This window comes from Polypterus senegalus, chromosome 12 (genome assembly GCF_016835505.1).
Source record: "Polypterus senegalus isolate Bchr_013 chromosome 12, ASM1683550v1, whole genome shotgun sequence".
Classification (NCBI taxonomy): domain Eukaryota; kingdom Metazoa; phylum Chordata; class Cladistia; order Polypteriformes; family Polypteridae; genus Polypterus; species Polypterus senegalus.
This window is the reverse complement of record NC_053165.1, coordinates 2,565,736-2,588,340: the sequence shown is the minus strand read 5'-3', so window position 1 is coordinate 2,588,340 and position 22,605 is coordinate 2,565,736. Positions and strand designations below refer to the sequence as shown.

Below are 22,605 nucleotides of genomic sequence, written 5' to 3'. Positions count from 1 at the left end.
TGCTCTCTTCTGGGGGTTGGAAGTGCCAATTCTCATCTTGACCCGTTCACACTTGGCCCTTTGCACCCAGTTGGGATCCCACAGCGCCAAGGCCACCAGTGTGGGTAATTCTCAGGAAGCTCCCCTGCCTTGAGCCCACTTTTTCCCTGGCACGCCTTTGCCCATTTCAGACAAGAATAATCCTGAGCCTGAAAGTGAATTGTGGCACACACAAGGGGATGAGGAGGAGGAGGAGGGGAGCATCCATTTTTGAATACACTAAATTAGAGGCTGCTCATCAGCTTGGCATAGACTGCGGAAACTGAAGGAGCTTCACAAGCTGGTACAGTGAAGGAGTTTCAGTGAGTGAGTGGGCGCCACTTAAAATAAATCCAAATGACTAACTCCACTCCCTGAAAAAAAAAAAAAAGAACATAAAGTACGGAGAGCATTCGGCTGCCAGGATTGTTAGAAAAACCAGGACAAGCATGGAAGTGTAAAGGGGCAAGCAGGCACAAACGCCAACACACAAAACCACAAGTGTGCCAAAGTAAGGTTGCCAAACTGGGTTTGCTCTGCCCATAACTATCTTGGAAAAATTGAATGGGACACTACGAGCTGGGCACCACCATCTTATGTAGGAAAAGATGTCATGATGCATCATCACATCACATGACTGGCGCTGATTGTGCCAAACTTCGGCCTCATCAATAACAGAACTCTGACGTGTCATCCCCAGTCTTGTTTGGTTTGCCTGAGTGTCTGCCAGGGGTCACCTCATGGCAGTGCTACCAGGGCTGTTGGTCAGTGTGCCCTACAGTGGAGTGGCGCCCCTCAAGGGCTGGTCCAGGGCTTGGCATTGACACCCCAAGACCTGGAAGGATGGATGTGTGGATCTGCTTGTGCCCGCTGAGTGTGTTTGATTGTCGGTGTTGATTTCCGTTCCTTTATTTCTTTCACTGTCATCGCTCTGCCAGCTTGATCAAATCAGTCCCCTGCTTTGGGTGGCATCTGAGGAGACAACAAAGACTGAAGGCGGCTGGGAGTGCCACCAGTCGGGGATCTGGACGTTGTGGACGTTTCTTTTTTTTTATTTAAACTGCCAGATTTGTCCTTGATAAGCGGGCCTTCCTCAAATTTCGTGTTTTCTTTGTCCCCTTGTGTGACACTAACTAGCATTCTCTTTCTCTTTTATTGTTCCTAAAAGTGCAGCGTGACAGCTGCTGCCTGACTTGGGGTCAGAGGTCGCTCATCTCACGTTTCCTGCCATTGTTGCTTGTGACGCGATGCTCCTGGCAGCCAGGGTCTGCTTTTCTTTAAAAACCTAATTTATGGGCTTATTTGGAGCAGGTGTGCCCACCGCTATCCCTCCCGAGAGCCTGCTCTTCATTTTATATGGCACTTTTCGCAGCCTTTACGTTGCACTGTAGCGTCTGTTCCTCTTTGGCACTGTGCCCCCTCACATCGGCTGGAGGTGCGTCCCCAGGGGGGCCTCTTCTCCTGAATTTGTGGCTCCTGGTCATAGCTTGCCTGGCACTGTTTTTAGGGGTCTTGCGGAGAGGGTGGTCACTCCGTCTTATTTCAGTGTCTGCCAAGATCACATTTCAGTCTTGGCTCCGCTAGTAAAGGGCCCTTCTACTGTGCATTTTATAGTACCCTGAGCAAGACTTGCAGAGCAGAACGCATGCCATTTACTGCGCCCCCTTGTGTTGAGACCCTCTATTTATAGAGGTACATTGTAGCCTGTAGGGGGTGCCCTTGAGCTGACCTGCCATCCCAACGAATGGCAATGAGGTCCTAGTTAGTAAAGGTTTAAATACAAAAAAAAAGACAACTGAAGGGCAGGACAAAGGAGGCAGTGGGCAGACCTTGGTGGGCCGTCTTCTCCATGCTCCGCTGTCTCTTTCTGTTGTCATGCCAGACCTGCCATTGTGGTGATTCCTGAGACACGCTGACCTCACAAGTAGCTGCAGGCCTTCAAAAAGCCACGGACGTGCCATCTGTAGAGGTCTAAACGCCCTGACTAGGCCTCATCACGGGCCACCTAGCCCCAAACTCAAAAGGCCCACGTCTGCAGTCATGAAACCTGTGGGCCCAAAGGACCACAAAACAAAGTGAAGGAACCGCAAGAAAAGGCGGATAGCCAGCAAGTCTTAAAACAGAATCCAGTAAGGAGTCGTTTAAACCAGGAGAGGCCAACGGAAACGGAAATAAGCAAATCAACCCAATGAGGAGAAGTGGAGCGTGTGGACCAGGGGGCTCAACACAGACTAACTGATAAAACGATCACAAAATTGTACAACTGCAGAGACCAAGCCAAAGCAAAAGTTGTTTTTTGTCTTTCTAGTCCACCGCCGACGGGCCCTTTTGGTTCTTTGGCACCCTTGGCTTTGTTAAAAAGATGGACTTTTGAGTTTCGGGCCACGGCCTGACGTTGGTCCATCTTATGTCAATCAGATCGGTGCGCCTGGGCAGCTCCGGGTATTGTAGTGAAGGATAAATGAGAGTCGAAAACCAAAGCCGAAGTCTGAAGCAGAGGGTCAGAATACCTGCCGTCAAAGCCGAGCGTAACTCAGACGTCAAAAAGCCAAACGAGAACCGAGAACCTGAAACACACAAACGCCTTTTGGTATTTTCTTTTTTGAGAATCCACAGACTTGGGCAATAAAGTCACCCCTGGGGTTGTCCTTCATCACCCGTGACGTCACCTCGTTTGTGACCCCGACATTGCCGTTAGCAACTGCTGAACAAAACGATGCAAATTGGTGTTGTGAGAAATTCAAATAAATCATACATACATACATACGTACGTACAGAATATAAATCCAAACGAACCTCAAAAGCCTAAAAGACGTGAGAGTTCTGGAAAATCGTAACACTCTGACAACCTAAGCCGCCAATCTCTGTTGTAATCCTTTGACTTTGAATTTTTATTAACGCTGTTGAGGTCCGTCTGAGCAGCGCGTGTTTCGTTTCCATTGCTGTTGCCAGTCACGGGGCACACGTTATTTACTATGGCATTGCAGTAACGTCGGTCTCTACGGTTAGGCACCAGTTCATAAGAAGGCCTGAAGGCGTGGAGATTGGCGCCTCGAGTTCGTCTGTTTGTTTGTTTTTTGATCTCGTTTTTCCGTGTTGTCCATCGCAGTTTTCACTTTTTGGCTTTGACCCTGGCCTGGCCCCTCACGGCTTCGTCTCCTGTCCTTTTCCTTTGGTCTGATAACTTTGAGAACTGACAACTCCCCCTAGTGGCCCCAGGTGTCCCTGCAGTCCAGAATCCCACTTCTCCTTGGAGGTGCCAGGCCGCCCCAGGGCACCTGCTCATAGCCTGGATTAAGGAGCCACCTGTTGGTCTGGGGGACTCCTCCAGTCACACTTATTTCCCAGGCACAGCACCCCCTGCTGGTGGTCTCTGGTCCAGCTCCTGTCCTGCACTGCTATATCTTGTCTGCTGCCGTGGTCTTGACCAGGACCATCGTTGATCCACACAGGATGTGTTCCCCGACATCCACTGGGTCCTCCTCTGACCTTCGTGTGCCCGGGTACCGCTGGCAGTAACTTTGAAGGTGGAGTTCTTTTACTGCCTGCTCACCTCCTCGTCTTATGCAGAGACACACTGTGGCAAGGTGTGACAGTCAGGCGGTGGCACAGGGACCTGGGCTTAGCAGTGTCATTGTAAAGGCCAATGCAAAGGCACTGGGACCAGCGCTCTGTGTTTCGGGCAGTACGAGGGGGGCTTCCCTTGCACAAGTGCCTTTAGACTGGCCAGACTGCTTTCAGTCATCAGCAGAGGGCTCCCCCCTGCTTGACGTCTGCCAGTCTTCTAGAGCTGGATGAAGATTTCTTCATCTTCTTCCTCCTTCTGTTCAACATTCTATGCCTGCTGACCTCTGCCACGGGAAGGCCTTCACCAGCCTAAGACCCCAGGCTCGTCAGCAGCTCCTTGTGAAGCTCTCCCCTCCGTCTGTCCTTGGAGCGCTCACATCCGTGTCCGTGCCTGTTAGCAGAGGCCTGTCTCCAAATTACAGCTGCTCTTCATCGACATCGAAGCCCGTGATTATACGTCTGGAGCCGGGCGGCCGCGGGGATTTGCTAAAACGGTTGGATCAGCACCTTACGAGTAGGAAGTGCCCCTTCGAGGCGAGGCCTCTTTCTTCTTTTTAAAGTGACGGCTCTCGGTCTAACTGGAGATGGTGGGAAGGCCAGATGTCACGGCAGGTCATGGAGATGGAATGGTGTTGAACCTGAAGGTGGTCAAACTGCAGTGTGTGACTGAGCGGAGTGTGTGAGTGTGTGCTGTTCACACCTACCTCTCTTTCACATGGACCTAACCCAAAAAGGTACTGGTCACATGTTTGGGGGACTCCAAACGCCAGGGTCACCCTGGACAGTTGAGTAATGTGCCATGGATGTGTCGCGTGGTCTCGTGTGTCACGGCTGACGCTCTTTGTTGTCCTTTTTGTCATTTCAGAAATTCGTATCCAGCTGGTGGAGCAGTTCAAATGCCTTGAGCAGCAGTCGGAATCTCGGATCCAGCTGCTGCAGGACCTCCAGGAGTTCTTCCGCAGGAAGGCTGAGATTGAGCTGGAATATGCCAGGAGTCTGGAGAAGTTGTCAGAGAGGTTCTCTTCCAAGATCCGCAGCTCCAGAGAACACCAGCAGTTTAAGTAAGTCCCGCCTCTCCCTGCCACTGGGGTCTGCCCACCGTGTCCTCTTTTGACTGGAATGCTGACCGTTGGCCGCGGTCACCTGATCGCCAACGGCCATGTGGTACATTTTTGCAGGCCTGTTCTCATATTCACTTTTTATGTCCTGTATGGCCTGGCAGCATCCTGTGGTGTAAGGCTACTCTAGATACTCTCATGGAGACGGACGGAGAGGAGAGGGCAGACCAGGACCCCCCCCGTCCCATATAAGGCCTCAACATTTAGTTGGTTGGTGGCAAAGAACTAGTAGGTGCGTGAGTGTGTTCAGCGCTGGCCACTGGGTAGCCTCCTCGTGGAGACTCCTGTGTAAATGAACAGAAGGTGGTGGCTGCCAGATTCAGTATGTGGTGATGAAATGCGCCTTGGAGGTCATCAGTATGGGAATGTGACCAACAAGGACTTGTGACTGGCTGCTGACACCACAGCTTTGACCTTCACATGCCATCCATCTACTCAACCTGACTATCCAGGGCCCATCCCAGCAAGCATAGGGCACACGGCAGAAGCAATCCCTAAATGGGATACCAGTTCAATGCCAGGTGAAAACACACACAAACACGGGTCAGTTTAGCATCACCAGTCCCCCCTCACCTTCAATAGGATCTCAGAGCACCCGGAGGAGACCCATGTGGACATGGGGAGCACCCAGGACACAAGTGTGAGGCCCTACCACGGTGGCACCATGCCACTCCCTTTGTGTGCCAGTCTGTCCAGTGTAACAAGATAAAGGGAGCTAAACAAGCAGAGGCCTAATCAGGAGCAGCCGATGTTTGCTTGGAGTTCTGAGATGGTGTCCCCTCCAAATGCAGCAGGCAGTCAGGGGTCCCTGAGCTCCGTGCTGCTCCTTGTCAAGACAGAGGTCAGGCGCTCAGACTAACTGGTCCCAGCTGTCAAGGGGCCTGGGGTCTTTCATTCGAGCTTCAAGTCGCACCCTCGATCCTGAAGCCACACCTTTGGCCCCCATGCTGTCCCTGCTGCACGATTTCCTCATCTCTCTTTATTACCTTGAGGTCGCTGTCTGCCGTGTGCCCTGTTCACTGCTCTACCTGCCAGTCAAACTCTGATTGAGCTCCAAGGTGGTGACACATGCCAGGGAGAGACAGAGAAGCGGGGGGCCACAGATCTCTGAGACAGGCAAGCAGTAAAAGCCTTAATTGGGGTTGAATTTCTGGACATCTTTTTTTATTTGAGCAGCTGTTTTTGTCTTTGGGAACTTTGAAGCCTCTTGCACAAGACAAAGCCTGCTGAGACCACCTGCACAAAATGCTTGGGGCTACAACGCACACACCCACACACACACACGTCTGCACATGTTTTTGATATAAATTAGCCGTCCACGCCAGTGTGGATTCGCCCCGTTAACATCAGGCGCGGCCCCTCATTGCCAGCTTTCCTGTGGAGCCTTGTAAAGTGGGGCTGGCACCTTGAAAGCAGGCTGAGGTGCAGATCAGGGTGTAACAGATGGGTGAAACATACGATTGCCATCGGTGACCAAAAGAACAGGAAGAAGGCCTTACGCCACACACATGGAACTGAACGAGAGGCCGCTGGCAGGCAAAAAGCATAAAAAAAAATAAGACATGGGGCAAAACTACAAAGCAGTCCACACCAGAGCCTCTGTGCCACCCCCCACATCGTGTGACTGCTGCATGGGGCCGAATGAAGGGATGGGGTGGAGCTTCAGGCACACATGGGAGGTGTCAGGCATAAATAGCAGATAGGAAGCATTAAGATCTGGGGGTGGAGCTTCATGACACAGGTATGAGAGCCAAGGGCAAGTAGCAGGCTAGGGGCAGAGTTTAAGTGTAACTGGCAAGGGGAGGGGCAAACAGCTAGCAGAGGGAAAGCTTAGAGGTGGAGTTTCAGGCATACATAGGCTGGGGCGGAGCCTCAGTGACAGAGAGGAGGGGCTGGGGCAAATAGCTGATTATGGGAAAGGCCAGAGTTGGAGCTTCATTCACACATGGGGTAGCTGTGGGCAAATAGCCTGAAAGAGTAAGAGCTGGGGCAGAGCTTCAAGTGGAAGTGGGAGGAGTCAGTGCCAAAGAGCTGGGGCAGATCCTTGGGCACAAGTAGGTGGGGTAATTTTGTTTTTGTGGCACTGGTGCTTCTTCAAATACGTTGTCTGTAAGCTTTTTTGGTTTATTCAGTGTAATTTCTCATAAAAATATTTCTGTTAGTTTCACAGTCTACAGCCCCTGAGAAGTGAAGGAGGGCCCCCCTTCCCTAGGATTGCTCGCTCAGCCTTCCCTCATCCTCCACTCATTGTGCTTTCTTCTTTATTTCAGGAAAGACCAACACCTCCTGTCTCCAGTGAACTGCTGGTACCTGATTTTGAACCAGACGCGGCGAGAGAGCCGGGACCACGCCACGCTCAATGACATCTACGTGAACAACGTGACGGTGCGGCTGTCACAGATCAGCGAGGACATCATCAGGCTCTTCAAGAAGGTGCGTCTCCGTCTCTGTCATGTTCTATAGCGACTGAAAAGGGAAAGACGACGGACAGCCAGAGACCCCGCTTCTATGGGGTCATTTAGCCAAGCTAGGCCAAGGCCCCCCTGCCCCATAGTTTGTCAAGCAGCCCAAGCCCCACAGTTGGGTTTACTTGGAGAGGTTTGACTAACCAAAGGTGAGGATTTTAATAACAAACCCAGTTATATGTGGGGGTCTCACTTCTGACTGTCAATCTCGCCCCATCTGCTAGCAGTTTTATCATGGAAGGGCTTTGGAAGAGCTTGTGCTAACCTGGCAGGCTCTTTACATTCCCACAGCCATGTCCTCCACCCCAACGCTCGTCCCCTAATCCCCTGTCTGAACAAGAGACACGGCCGGGGGCCGCCATGCGCCTGCACCTGGAACTGTGGCCTGACCTCCCCTACAGCTCACTGCTCCAGGAATTCACCTCCCTACTGGAGGACGGACGTCTCCTCAGGTTTTTGAAATTCCAAGTGGAAATTTAGATAGGCAGAGAGAGCGATAGATTGATCTGTATGTTAAAGGCACTATATAATACATAGATAGTGCCAAGCAGGATTATCCAGCATCCTGTCTGGGAGGAAATGGGATGGGGGATAAACATTTTCCAAAATAAGAGCCTTACCCCACTGCTCCTTTGTTTTGTATTCCCATCTGGGTAAGGGTCCCATGCCGGACAGGATGCCAGTCTTATCTCAGTCGTTCCATTCTGACTTCCCTTCTCTGCCAGCGTCACCATTTTCTCTCAGATGGGATGCTGGATAGTCGTGCCTGGCACTTACAACAGATAAATGGATAGATGAATGAAAGGCACAATATAATGGGAAACTGCAGGTTATAGCAGCAGACAGAAAGGGTGCAAATATACAAATTCGACGAGTGGTCCCAGTCTGGCATGTGCTACAAGGTACCACTGCACACAGAACCTGAATGGGGGGTATTCACAAAGCACAATGATGCCTATGCGTATCACCGGCACACAGTATACAGTATGGCGCAGTATTAGAGCACACAAGGCAAGCTGTTGCCCATCAACATTCTTCATGTTCCAGCAGCTGCCACAGATGAGCGGGCTCACAGGGCGCCATTCCGTCTCTTAAGGTTCTGACGTCTCGTGGCTTGGTTCTTCTGGTGCTCACACTGCTGCTTGTCAGGCCCAAAGCCCCCCTGCCGCCCCTTCTCTGTCACCAGCGTCATCCTGACAGGCCACTTCAGCACTTGTTCACCAGCCATCCACATGTCTCACTTTTTCCACGCCCAGAAAGTGACCATTTGTAAACTCATTGGCCTTCCTGCTCGCCCGAGTGCCCTTTTGTAGAAGATGGTGTTTGGTTTTTGTTAGTTTTGAACTTCTAGCACTTCCTGTTTCCGTGTGGTTTATGCAAACTGCTTTCACAGAAATCAAACGTTAAAGTAAAAGGAACGCTAAAAACAAAGAACTTGGAGTTGATGGTCCTTTAACACTTTAACTCGCCTGCTAGAATGATAAATCCCGTTCTGCTGCGCCCCCAACGTAAAGGCAGCAGAAACAGAAGTTTCCACCCTTGTTTCAAATTCAGGAAATGGTTAGTTGAGTTGGAGTTTCTAAACTAACCCTCTGGGCTGGACTGGCGCCCCAGCCTGGCATTGTTCATGCCTTACACCCGCTGTTTTCTGGGTTGGCTCCAGATACCCCATGTCCCTGCTTGAAAATGAATGGAATGAAGAAGGGTGAGCTCCGTGAAAATGGCTGCTCTCTGCCTGCTGGATTGTGGTCGCTGATTTCGCCTTTGACATAATAAACGGGCAAGGCGGTGCTCAGCGTCTGCACGTGACTTTGTGACGTCACCATCTAGCGGCCTGTCCGTGAGTGCACCCCTGCAGGTCCAGGTGATGAGCCTCAGTAGCGCCGGGTCAGTGCGCCACACACCTTATGCAGACTCACGAGAGCAATGCCAAAAAGAAGAAGAAGAAGAAAGTGGCCCGGCCATCGCCGTTTACAGCTTACTTCTCGTTCCGCTCTCGCCATGCTTCTCGCTTCTTTTGTTTTCTGCTGTGCTGTTCCACTTTGGAGGTTTTTGTGTTAATTTGGCCAGGGAGTGACAAGTGACAGGTGTGCAGTGTGAGGAACTCGGTGGCAGCAGACCGAGAACACCGGCAGGTCACGCAGGGTTTGATATATAGCGCCTTTCAGTCATAAACACAAGCCCGGCGTGCCTTACAGTAAAGTACAAGTGAAGGCCTGCAGTCGAGTGACAGATTCAATCAAAAAGAAGCCAGTGTCTTACTGAGTGCCCTTGGGTTTAGGGTGGCATGGTGGTTTGTGCCGTAGCCTGCCGTGCCTGGAGTCCTGGGTGTGATTCCTGTCTGTCCACAGTCTGCATGTTCTCTCAGTGACTGTGTGAGGTTATCCTGACACATAGGCAGGCTCCTGCACCTGGCACCCTCATCGACACAGAGGGCACACAATGACAGGGCAATGAACATGGTCATAATTAAAGGAGACCGTGGGCGCCGAGAAGTGACCAGGAATTGGAAAACGGTGGATTTTTAATGAATAGAAGGTCAGTACTAATTGTGTGTGGGAACGGAGGACAAGGCCGGGCAGAACAAGCAAATGCCATATGGTGCCAAGGAGGGCCCCTCCGACAGTTTTGTCGGAGGGTCAGATGTAAGAAATTAAAGCAAACTTGATTGTGTCTTTTGAATTTTGATTTATTTTAGAGCAAAGAAATTGGACTGCAGATGCACGAGGAGCTGCAGAAGGTCACCAACGAGCTCTACACGGTGAGTACAGAATTCTGGGTTTGGTCACTTCAGCATGTCATCACGGGGGTCACTAGTCATTGATGAAGTGACACTGCTCATTCATTCCTTGATCGTATGTGCCTGCTGATGTCATGGGACCTGGGAGGTGGGCTAGGGCTGCCAGTTGGGCCTTGCAGGGCACTGACACTCGCAAAACCCTGAAATATCCAGGAGGAGAACATGTAAACGGCACACAGGCAGCAGGGCCCTGGCAGTGGCACAACGCCCGAGCGTCACGTCTTATGCGTTGATTGTTTTCTTTGATTCTTTAATGTCGCCAGTGTGTGCTGTTGTGGTGCATCGCTTCTGGTCAGTCCCATTGATATGACCGGCTGGTGAGACTCTCGTCTTGACCTTACAGGTGACCACGCGGCCGTGATGATGTGATGCGCTTTGTATTCTCCGTGCCCCCAAATGCCCATCATGGATATGACGGTGCTGAGTCAAGGCACTCAAAAGTTAAAGTTGAAATATGTGTATTAAAAACTAGCAGAAGTACCCAGTGTTCCCAGAACGTTTGTATAATGGCTAAACGCAACACGCAGTGAGTCAGCATGACCAAACCAAGTGATCCATTGAAGAAACGCCGAACCTGCTCGCTGTCTTGGATGAGATCAGTGGCCTACCAGCCGCTCCAGTGTGCTCCTGCTGCCTGATGGGAACTGTAGTCTCCACGGCAGTGCTGGTTTCTTCATTGCCACCTCCCCCTTCCGGATACGCCACAGAGCCCACGTTTTAAGTTGGAGTCACAGCAACGCACAATTTAGTGAAAATCTGTTCATCCTTATCTGTGTGATTGATGACTTGGAACAGAACAACGGGCACTGGAGTCGTGTTCTAAAAATCTACTCTTAATACTCCTGCTGAGCAAAAAGCAGAAAAAACAAGACACAATGTGAGGGGCAGAGGAAGGTCCATTTACGTTGACTCGGGGTCATCGTGTGCCCAGCAGGGCGGCGCCGGGTGGTTGGTCTGGAGGACAAACTGGTGCCTGTCCACAAGCCAAGGTCAAGTTTTGTCAAATATATTCAAACTGCAATCAAAGAGTGAGGCCTATGGGACTGAGCCCTGCAGTACATATCAACGTGAGGTGCTCGGGTGCCAAGTCTGCCCATTTCTTAGTGGGACTTTAATTGGATTTTTTTTTTTTTTTTACTGCTGTACTAATGTTCTAGTTGACAGCCCCAACTGGCTTAGTGCCATTCCTGTGCCCATGCTAGGAGTTGCTCCAGGTTCACAGAATGACCTACCAAGCACAGCCAGACTTGAACGGTCATTGTTGGAAAGCCCCAAGATTGAGTGTGAAGGGTGTGGGCAGTGGGCCCTATCTGGCATAAGCTGGTGAAACACCAGGCGGCTTAGCTAAGGCGAGCTGTGCTCTGCCACTTCTCTTTTCCTCCATGCTTCCCCTTTCTTCTTTTGACGATTTGAAGATTAGAGGGGCACGACAAGTGACAACTCTAATGCCCCTCACCATCTGAAATGTGCCAGGCATGACAGGACCAGGGCAGCATAAGGCTTAAGGAGGGTCATCCTGGGTGTCTGAAGTGGCATGAGGGGCCAAGTGACAGAGAATTGCAGGGGCACCTGATCATCTGCCAGTCCATGTGTTCTATTCAAGTGCCAGTCTGCTACAGAGCCCGTTCAAGCACACACACACACACAATCATATGGGTGCCAGTTTAGAGTCGCCAGTCAACCCAACCTGAAGATGTGGGAAGAAAACCTGAGAATCCACCAGAACACAGGATGGAAATGCCACCCAGAAAGGGGATTTGAAGAGAGGGCGTTTGGTCTGTGGAGCAGCAGTACTGCCTGCTGTGCCACCCTTACACACATAGGAAAAGTATTGTCACCGGGTCAACATTTAGACAGGTTTATGGGTTCAGTATTCCATGTGTCTTTGCCGTTCTCCTCTTACAATAACAGCATGTGAACAATCAGGCAAAGTGGGCACAGTAAGACCACCTTAACGCCATCGTGGAGGCGCTTCATGAATGCCAGCGACGACACAACTGTCACTGTCCCGTCTGGTGTGGGGGGACTGGAAAAGCCCCCATCAAAGGAGCGCTGACTTCAAAGGAGCCCCGCCGGCATGCGCACTCACGCATGTATTCAAAGGGGGCCTGCGCTTCGTGGTGGTGGGGGCCTCAGCCTCAGCCTCATGAGGTGCTCAATTAGACCGCCAAAGATAACGAATATCAGCAGCTGCCAGATGGGTCTGACTTGGTGTGTGAACAAAAGCCGGCCTGCCGCCTTCATCAGATTGATTATGGAGCGATAAGGGGGGGCGCCATGGAAAGCGTGACGTGCACTTGGAACTGAGCCCACTTGCAGCTTCCACTTTAGGACTTGACGTCTCACTCGTTTTTTTGCTGCCTCATTTCCAAATCCCAAAGTAAACAAAACCAGCAAAGATGCAGGCAACTGCCCAGCATTCAAAGCCTCAAATGAGCTGACATTCGTAAGAAATCTATCAAGTGCTGAAAAATGAGAACACAGAGCAGCAAATCACAATTGGATTGGTGACGACCCCCAGTGGAGTCGAGCTGCAGACCTCCAGAGCGCCACCAATCACAGTCCATTTGCATTATATGTCAGCCCAGTCATCGGCGGCCATTTTAAAGACCCACCTTGAATTCCACTCTCATAAAGCATCCTCTGCGGTGGGCTGGCACCCTGCCCGGGGTTTGTTTCCTGCCTTGCGCCCTGTGTTGGCAGGGATTGGCTCCAACAGACCCTGTGTTAGGATATAGAGGGTTGGCTAATGAATGGATGGATGGATAAAACATCTTTAACTCTACGGTTAAGGTTAGACATGTGGGAGGACTTATCTGGCTCATGAATAATGATGATGTCGAGTGGGCGTGTCAAGTAGTGGCGACACTGTCATGAGCTGCTGTGGGCTTCTCAGATTTTCCACTCTGTAAACCATGTGACATAAATGTGTAGTCCGATTCGCTCTTAAATCTTGACGCTCTGGAGGTCTGCAGCAAGACCCTTCTTGACATCCCAGTGGCTCTGCTATCACTGTAAATGTTCCGCAATCGACTCGAGGGCTTACAAGAGCTCTGGTGAGGACACCTAGTCTGAGACGCCTTAGTTTAGCTTTACATTGTGAGGCCACTAGGGGGAGGTGCTGAGCAGAGGGATGGTCGCCTGAGGGCTCGTGGCCGGTGGGAGGAGGTAAGAGAGGACAGTTAAGAAGACGGGTGGTCCAGTTATGCTTTGTTATGTCACCCTCATTTCTGGTTGTTATTTCTTGTTTTGTATTTTTTGTAGTTGGTTTCATTTTACGTTTGTTAGTTTACTTGCTCCATGCGCTCTTCTACTTGGCCCTCAGTCCATCAGGTCAAGTACAGTGAACCCTCTTCTTCATCTTCTTCTTTCGGCAGCTACCAATTAGGGTTGCCACAGCAGACCCTCTTTTTCTATAAAATGCCTTGAACCCTATGGGGTCCTTATTGTCCAGTGTCCTCCAGTGCCCTTCGTCAGGCTGGGCTTCATATGCTGGACAGCGAGTGTCGTACTTTGTGCAGATGAGTGGCTGCTAAGCTCCTGTGGTTTTAGTTTTGGCTCTTTATTCTCGCAGCAGTGGTTGTCTTAGGGTTTGAGCAGCCCGCTGCTCTTTACTTTATTCCTTATGACATTCATCCTTTAGTTTCTTTCACGGCTTGTCTTCTCTGTTTGTTGTCCTCAGTTCTTTTGATGATTTTAGAGTCAGGACGGCTCTTGAGCTCCCCCTAAAGTCTACAATACAGCATGGACAGGGAGTTTCCTCATGAAATTGGAACCAAAGCACAAGAGAAGAATTTGTCTTTCACAAACAGCTCGCCAAGGGGGTCTCTTCAGCTCTCCTGCACTCGGGCCGCTCGGCAAGTCCGCACAACTTCAAATGCCGCTGTCGCCACAGGGAACCAACGGAAAGTTCAAGAATTCACACAGGCTGAAGAGAGCGCCGAGCACTGAAGCCTCCATTTCCGCCGTCTCTCTTTCTTCTCATCAGTCGGTTTCCTGTCCTTTTACTGAAGCGCCTGCTTTTCTCTTTTCTTTTTTCTTTCACTTGAGGTTTGCTAGGAAACCTTCAGGGAGTGAGAAAGCACGAGGCCTTGTGGGCCGCAGACGAGCACCAGGCTGACGGAGTCGCGCCGTCCTTAATAAAGCATCGCGTGATGAGCCTTCCATGATGCTCGTTCTGAAAGTCTGCCATCCCAAGTGTGGTCACAGTGTAAGGAAGATGTGAGCCACAGATGGCCAAGAGCTGGACACCGGGCCCAAGACGTGCAGAGCTCCCCAGCTGTGGCCTTAGTGTGATGGCTTGTCCCCCAAGCCCTCTCTTCAGAGTCCCCTTTGTGTCCCCAAAGGCATCAAATGGGCTCTTCTTTGCTGTTTCTCCCCCCGACGCGCTGCCCTGTGGATGCTCACTGACTGGGGGCTGAAGTGGCAGGGTGTCCCACTGTGTAACCGTTTTGATCTTCTCCCACAGGTGATGAAGACGTATCACATGTACCACACGGAGAGCATCAGCGCCGAGAGCAAACTGAAGGAGGCCGAAAAGCAAGAAGAGAAGCAGTTCAGCAAATCGGACCTCAACGTGAACCTGCTGAGGCACGAAGAGCGGCCACAGCGACGCAGCACTGTCAAGAAGATCGAGAAGATGAAGGAGAAGGTGCGCTTTTTGAGCTCATGTTCATGTGTCACATGGTCTAACATGTCCTGTGCCACTTGACAGTTGTGCCCCCTCTGCTTTTTGCTTTCCCGAAAGGCATTAGAGGGCATGGGCAGCAAGGCGAGTGCCCGCTGCTGGCTGATATGAAACCTTCCCAGCCCCAGCAGAACTCAAAGGGTCTGTTTGCCTGGCTGTACACTGGGAGGGACTGAGACCCCCAGTGATTCCTCTGCTAACCCCACGTTCTTCGTGTTTCACAGAGACAAGCCAAGTATTCAGGAAAACAAGCTGAAGTGCACCAAAGCGAGAAATGACTACCTGCTGAACCTCGCGGCGACGAACGCAGTTGTGGCCAAATACTACATCCACGACGTCTCCGACATGATTGACGTGAGTGGTCCTTCTCTTTTAGGGTTAGGGGTATGGCCAGAGAGCTGGAACTTCAATCACAAGTCCTCGTTTAAAGATGGCGGCTGCCGGTTTAAAGCACAGGTGCTGCTTCTGAGGTGGGTGAACCAGATGGGGAGGGGCTGGAGGCGGGGCACCTGAACTTCTTCTGGGGGCTCTTCCTGCCTGAGGATAGAGAGAGCACACGTAGGCCGCCGTGTCACCCCCACTTCTCTGCTGTCACCATATTGTGGCCATCCAAGCTTAGAGTAGTTTGATTATCCATGTGGTCATCACTGCAGACACGTGACTTTGTACATTCACTTCCAGAATCTCTCGTGCAGCCCTGACTGTACCACCGGTGATCTCTTTAGTGGGTTTTGAGGGCACAGAAGTCATTCCTTTTCATTCATTTATATTTCCTCAGAGTCTGTCTCTCTTACAGGGCTTCTCCTGGTGGGCATTTTGGCCATCATATGTGCCAAGAGGGCCACCAAGTCATTTCCCAGCAGGCTTGTGCATTATTCAGAAAGCCATTTTATTTTTCAGGCATATACAACAGTGGCTATGATTATTTAAAAAGATGCCGAATGACCTTGCAGTGGATCTTCGCACATTTCATTCACGCACTCTCTGAAGCGACGCACGTCAAACTTTTCATTTTGTAGCTCGCAGGAGCGTGAAATGGAGGATTACACCGAGATGTAGTTGGAGCAGTGGCCACGGAAGGAGAGCCAGAGTGTCTTCTGAGCATTTACTTAACACAGTGATGGCCTCAGAATGGACAAAAAGCCTCCTCAGGACCTTCACTGGGTAGCCTCAGAAACAGGCCAGACCCCCAAAGTCAACCAGCAGACTTCAAGGCCTGCAAAGTGACCAACAAGGGAGGGAAAACCATAAAACCCCTGGCCAATGCAGAATCTTTATAAATTAAGAATTTATCTGTATATGCCAGAAAAGTTAGCTCAAGGCAAAGCAGTCCATTTCATCAGCAAGGAGCAACCAGCGAGAGTTAAAAGCTAACAAAGGAAACTAAAGCCCAAGTTGGCGTGTCCGTAAATCTCAATTGAACATAAATGTCACACTCCTGCTGTTATTAAACCAGAAGATGAACGGCTGACTGGGAAAAATCAAAATGCAGATGAAGGGATAGAAGACGAGAGGCGGCCTTAAGGTGTGCTGGTAAGCTTAGGGAGCTACCAACAGGAAGTGCTAGTGGGTGAAAACCTGCAGCATCGGGGGGTCCACTGGGACGGAAGGGAGGATGAAGCGTTTTCATTGTCTGTGAGATTTCTTTGAGGCTGAGTGGCACTCGTGCACGTTGTGCTATGGCCCTGCTGGCGTTCAGTAATTGCCTCTCGTCGACTGCCATTCCTCTTCCAGCTGGGCGCTCGACTCTGACTTCCTGATGCCTTTGTCTGCCGTGAGCACCTCCATTATTAATCACTTCCCACACTGCTGTTTATGGAGTTCTTATGGGCTAGGTGGCCTCAGCCTGCTTCACGTTGTGACTCACACAAAAGCCAGCCCTCATCATTTAATGGGAGTGCCACATCCTGGTGCTCCGCCTGCCTGGCAGCTTTCTCCACCTTGATGCCTACGTGTGTCACACTTTTCCTCGTCGATTAAAAGCGATGTGCTGATGTGTAAGTTGTGAGGGAGAGACGTGAAAGTGGTGCCACACAGGGGTCAAATGCCTCTCCTCTCACAATGGGCTCACACAGGGCACCAGAGAAGCCCCTCTCTGGCAAGTCTTTGGCTGGCCAGCGTGGGCTTAGTTGCATTCAGACAGGGAGTGAAGATCCAGTTATCCCAGGGGGCTTTGCCGCTCAAAAATGAGATTACTGTGCACTTGCAGACGCTGGGAAGCGCCGCACCGCCTCAGCATAGGGGGAGATTTGCCACTTAGGACTAATGCACTGGTCTTATGGCCCCACTCAGTTTCCCATTAACATCTAGGAGGGTTGGCGCCAGTCAGTTCATTTTTAATTTGAATCCCATAGGCACAAGGCATCAAAACAGCAATGCTGGGATTTTAGAAAATGACCAAGTCCAGTCTGAGTGCCTTCATCCGTCCATCAGCTGCCCGAAGTGGCACACTGGCATCTTGGCTGGCAGAGTCTCACCTTTCCGGTATTCCAGGTTGATTTGAAGGCCTGTGTTTGGGAAGCAGCAGGAATGTGACAGGTGCAAGGGGAGAGCAAGCAGACGCTGCACTGGAGGGTTCGCAGTCCGAGGCTGCCATGCTGTCAGGCCCCTATTTCTTCACATTTCCACACACGATTATGTTTGTCCTGTTTAGCAGTTCAAATCTGCCACTAAATTGCCTGCTGGAGAGTTTGAAGAGCTGGGCCTGGAGAGTGTGACATTTGTACGACCATCCTGTCCCTCCATGAACCCCCAGAGGTCTACTGCTGGCTGCCATACCTGAAGAGCACATCGTCGTGACACTCCATTTGAACCTGCGCCACTTGATTGTCTCTTGATGCTAATCCCTATGTAAATGGCGCCGTTTGTGTTTGAGTGGCACGCTTGTAGCAGTTCTCTCAGCTTGTACTCGGTTAAGGGCGCTATACAAAGATAAATGGACTGGGCTTGACATGCATTAACTGTTTGCTGTGGCCAGGAGGGGGCACTCATGAGCAGGTCAGCTAAAGGGGCCTCGCTGTCTGGGCCATTCCTGATCCTTTATGCCCCCAGGCAGAGCCCACATGTCATTTCCACATTCAGGAATGGCCAGTGGTGCTCCTAGGTGTCAGCTTGGGGGTGTCCATGCTAGCCTTTTTCCATCTGTATATCCCACAATTACCATCCCTTACATTTGGGTATGGTGCCCCTTGCTGGTGGGCCATTGCGCAGACCTTGACTCCAGTCCTGCCCGCTGGGCCTTTTTACGTAGGGGCTTGATGACGCCCAAGTCACTGGCTGTTTGGTTTATGAAGTGCCTTTTCAGTCAAACAGATTAGACTGGCATACAAAGCAGCGCACCATCAGCACTGGTGGATGGGACCCAGGAGTTGGGAGGATTGGATCACCTAGTGATGAGTGGTGGGCTGCTCTGTTTATGATGTTGTGTTCATTTCGTCCTCCAACTAACTTTACGCTTTCCTTTCTAGTGCTTTGATCTGGGGTACCATGCCAGCCTTGCCAGGACATTTAGGACTTACTTGTCAGCAGAGTACAATTTGGAGACCTCGCGGCACGAGGGCCTGGACATCATCGAGAATGCTGTGGACAATTTGGACGCTCGCAGTGACAAACACAAGATCATGGACATGCACAATCAGGTCTTCTGTCCACCTATGAGGTTTGAGTATCAGCCTCATATGGGAGATGAGGTAATGAAAACCATTTGAATTGTCCATCCATCCATCCATGCAGTTTTTGAAGCCCCCCTTTCCATTGCAGAGCGAGAGAGAATCCTTCTTGGGCAGTGGTGGTTGTGAGGCACTAATGAGCTGTGGATGGTATGGTGGGATGCACACACACACACACACACACCTCCTATGTTGGGAGACACTCACTTCTATAGGCACTCCTGCTGACTCACACACACACACACACACACACACGTACGTGTGCCCTGAGCCAGGGCACACTCACTCACTCACTCACTTCCACACACCCACCGCTGGTCACCTCAGCAGTCCATGCAGCCGTAATGCCAGTCAGTCAGTCAGAGTTAGCTGTCAGTGGACCCAGCTTCTTTATAATTTTGTGAACCTTTGTGCTTTAGTTTGGTTCTTCACGTCATGTCCACCCATCTGCATGTTCACCCATCTGCTCGCTTATGATGTTGTTCTTGCCCTTTTCTTTGGCAGGTGTGCCAGGTGAGTGCCCAGCAGCCAGTTCAGACTGAACTTCTCATGAGATACCATCAGCTGCAGTCCCGACTGGCCACCCTGAAGATAGAGAACGAGGAGGTAAAGTGCTTGGCGGACTCATTACTTTGATGTGTGCTCTTGTGGTGGGCACCTTAAGAGGGAAGGTTGGTTTGATGCCTCCCACAGGTACCCTGGGCTGGGGACTCCCAAGTGTTGTGTCCAGCCACAAAGCTGAATCACCTGAGCAGGAAACACTCACCCCTGAGCCTTCTTGTCCCTGAATGCAGAGCTCAAAGCAAAGCACTGGGATGCCATCTTCAAAAGACCCAGTAGTTACAGCATCAGACACGTTGCCAGCCACAAGCGCCACTACTAACTTGTGAATCCTCTGTTTTTGAATGAATTATGTGAGTGGGATAGAGGGAGCCACTGACAGGGACAGCGATGGAAAGGGGGCAGAGTCACTAGCTGATTTGGACCAGCAGGGGGCGCCCTGCACCACATCCTCACACACAGTTCCCTTCTTACCGCAGTCAGATGGATGCCCACACTCTCCAGGCCAGCACTGTCCACCTCGCCACGCTGAGGCCGAGGGCACCCTGCCCTTATGAGTCGCGTGTTCACGAGGGGCCGCTACTCATACACAACATGACTGTCATCGTGTGTGACGTTACCAAAACTACAATAAAAAAATAACTCAATCCAAGGATCAACCCAAATTGTGACGATGTGTGAAGGGCCTGAGGCGTCCACCTCTGTTTCATTTTGGCATTTTGTGGTCATTTATGCCCAAGTACTGTTTGCCGGGAGGCACTACCCACATTTTTGATATTTTATGATCAGTCATACCCCCGCCCCCGCACCTCCCATTTCGTGCTATTATGGTGCCTGGGTTAGCTCTAAACAGGCACAACGTGCTTTAGACTAGGAGATGATGGCACAAAGATGGCCAAACCAGATGGAGAGTAGAGAAGGCACCAGAAGTTAAAATAAAGTCCTCATCATGTCTCTCATGCCCACCCAGGCTCTCTCTTCCCAGCTCTCAGCTTCACCTGACCTGTTGTCTGGAGGGCCTTCTGGGGTCATCATGGCAAAGGTGCTTTCACTGGACTCAAATGACAGGGCCAGCAAACCTGCCAGACTACAGTGTCCCAGGAGTCACTCATACTGTACACAACATTAGGAGACACTGCTGTATCAACGGTGGCCCCCTGGAAGCACTGCCAGTGCCACCTGGGGATTCACTGCTGGAGTTGTGGCCCACTCCTTTTCCATGTGACAGTAGCTCATAATCTGCAGGTTCTCGTGACAAATGGGAAGAAGGTGGAGATGTTCACAGAGGGGCGTCTGTCTTTACAGGTGCGGAAAACCCTGGATGCCACGATGCAGACGCTACAGGACATGCTGACCGTGGAAGACTTTGATGTCTCAGACGCCTTCCAGCACAGCCGCTCCACCGAATCGGTCAAGTCTGCTGCGTCAGAGACGTACATGAGCAAGCTGAACATCGCCAAGAGGAGGGCCAACCAGCAGGAAACGGAGATGTTCTACTTCACAGTAAGTGGTGCAGTCATGAGTGTGCAGCTGTGTGTGTCCGTGAGCTGGACGATGGCCAACACGTGAGACGAAAGTCACATGGGGCAGCCGGCATCACACACAGCCAGGGAGCTGCTTGGTGCTCGGGTGACAATTAAGAGCTAAAGATGATGGGCCGGAGGCTCCTCAGAGCCAAACACTCTGCGTCCTTCTTCATGGGACGCTCTTCTCTTCTCCTTTCAGAAATTTAAAGAGTTCCTCAATGGCAGTAACCTCATCACCAAACTGCAGGCTAAGCACGACCTGCTGAAGCAGGCCCTAGGAGAAGGTGAGTTTTGGGAAACCCTGGTCAAATGCTAGTGGGCAGTGGCATGTTAAAAGAGGACAAAGGGAGGTGGTGGCGCCAACAGTTTGCTGTGCTACTAAAATGGCCAATAAACCTGGTGGTGAAGCCGTGATGCGAAAGATGCACCGATCGCTGCACATCATCTGGGGAAGTGACTCGTGCCTGCCGTGCTCTTTCATATTAATAAGTCTGGCACATCTTAAGACCACCAAGCAGCATGAAGTCACAGAGCAGGCCATCCAGCAGCTGGTGGAATCGCATGTGATAATTTATGGGCAACAGCGGCATGGCACTGCAGCTGAGCCAACAGCACAAATGGTGGGCCCCGCTGATGAGGACGTGACACCAGATGGTCAATGGTCTCATTGGGGCAACTGGAAAATGGACCCTCAGATATCTGTGAGCCAAATTAATTGGGAGCGACTAAAGCTGGCAGACTAAGGTAACGTGGCAGGATGGGGCTTTGGCACAGTGGCTCAGGTTCACAGGACACCGTTTGACAAAACTGAGCTCTTATGAAAAAGGATGAGCGCAGAAAAGATGCTGGATGAAGACTGGCAGGCGCCACTTTGAGGCCCATGCCATGTAGCGTAATGTGGCAGCACCTCCCGCTGTGCCTAAACACCTCTGGAAGGCGAGGTGGGACGCGCTGATTAGGCAATGCAGCGACTGGCAGAGTCTGATGGTCAAGCAGTTCGGAAGGTGTGAACTCACCTGAGCAGGTGAAGTGGGGGGCCATGGAGAGCAGAACTAGGGGGGCAGTCAGAAAAACAAAGGAGTCGGGAATGTGAGATTTGAGGACAAGACCACCACAAAGAGGTCTGATGGTCAAAATAAACATAATTATGAACAATCATAACGGTCAGTAACAACAGTAACGTACTGAGAAAAGGCAAACGCAGCAATCATACGAATCTGATAAGGGAGAAGAAAACATGGAAATGATTCATCTTAATAAGTGCTAGCAATAAATACAAAGGTTACTGTCTTAAAACATTAAATTGAAGAGTGTGATTATTAATAAATGACATTATTGTACTACGGTAGCACAAAACTAGTATTGCTAATATTAATAATAATGATAACTAATACGGTTCTTAAAATTACTGTATTAATACAAAAAGGATTATTAATAAGTAAGGTTATAGAAATGCTTGTACTAAAATAAAGAAGTAAATAAATTGAAGAATAAAAATGAAGCACTGTACTAAAATAAAAATGATCTTTAGACAGGGTTATTAATAAACCCTAATCAAAGTCAAAGCACAAGTATTATTATTATTCATAACAGCAATAGCATTACAGTTGTTTTACTAACACCAAGTGCTCCAGTGACGCTTGCATCAAATGACACAAAGAAATACAAAGAACGGCAAATCCGATGGCAAACAGAAAGCAGCGCCAATGAGCGGGCCAGCAGGAAGGCAGCAGAGCCCCCCATGTGCTCAGACAGTGATCTGCGGGGTCCTGTAGGTACACTTTGACTGTGAAGATACGCCAGCCATGCTCACTGAAAGGCACTATATAAGAGCCAGTTGAAGATGCCGAGTGCCTCAGTTGGACTCACGTGGAAGTTCAGTCGGTGCCTTAGCCAACAGGCTATCTTCTTGGCACTTCAGATTGCCATCCTGCGAGACGTCTCTGTTGTTACTTAAAGGGCATTTAGTGGCACAGGAGGTGCTAACAGCGTCTCTCTTTGTTTTTTAGGAGAAAGAGCAGAATGTGGAACGACAAGGTAAGTCTGCCGAGTGTTGGCGTCGCCCACTGCCCGCTCACTTTGTGTTTGGACAGAGTGGACCCTCACTCACCGAGTAATGTGCTGTCTTGTTTTTATTTCATTTTAATTTTTGTTCCTGTGTGTTGCACGGCCCCCTCAGAGTATTTCAGGTTGTG

General features: G+C 50.6%; 1 protein-coding gene across 1 annotated transcript in view; it reads left to right on the top strand.

Moving 5' to 3' along the window:
• The window catches only part of srgap3 (SLIT-ROBO Rho GTPase activating protein 3), a 76,780-nt gene that overhangs the window by 33,296 nt on the left and 20,879 nt on the right, over positions 1-22,605 (top strand). Inside the window, 11 exon segments of the mRNA XM_039771077.1 lie at positions 4,451-4,646; positions 6,974-7,136; positions 9,867-9,929; positions 14,437-14,619; positions 14,880-14,897; positions 14,899-15,009; positions 18,123-18,344; positions 18,828-18,929; positions 20,190-20,387; positions 20,610-20,694; positions 22,420-22,447. Coding sequence (XP_039627011.1) covers positions 4,451-4,646; positions 6,974-7,136; positions 9,867-9,929; positions 14,437-14,619; positions 14,880-14,897; positions 14,899-15,009; positions 18,123-18,344; positions 18,828-18,929; positions 20,190-20,387; positions 20,610-20,694; positions 22,420-22,447 — 1,369 coding nt within the window.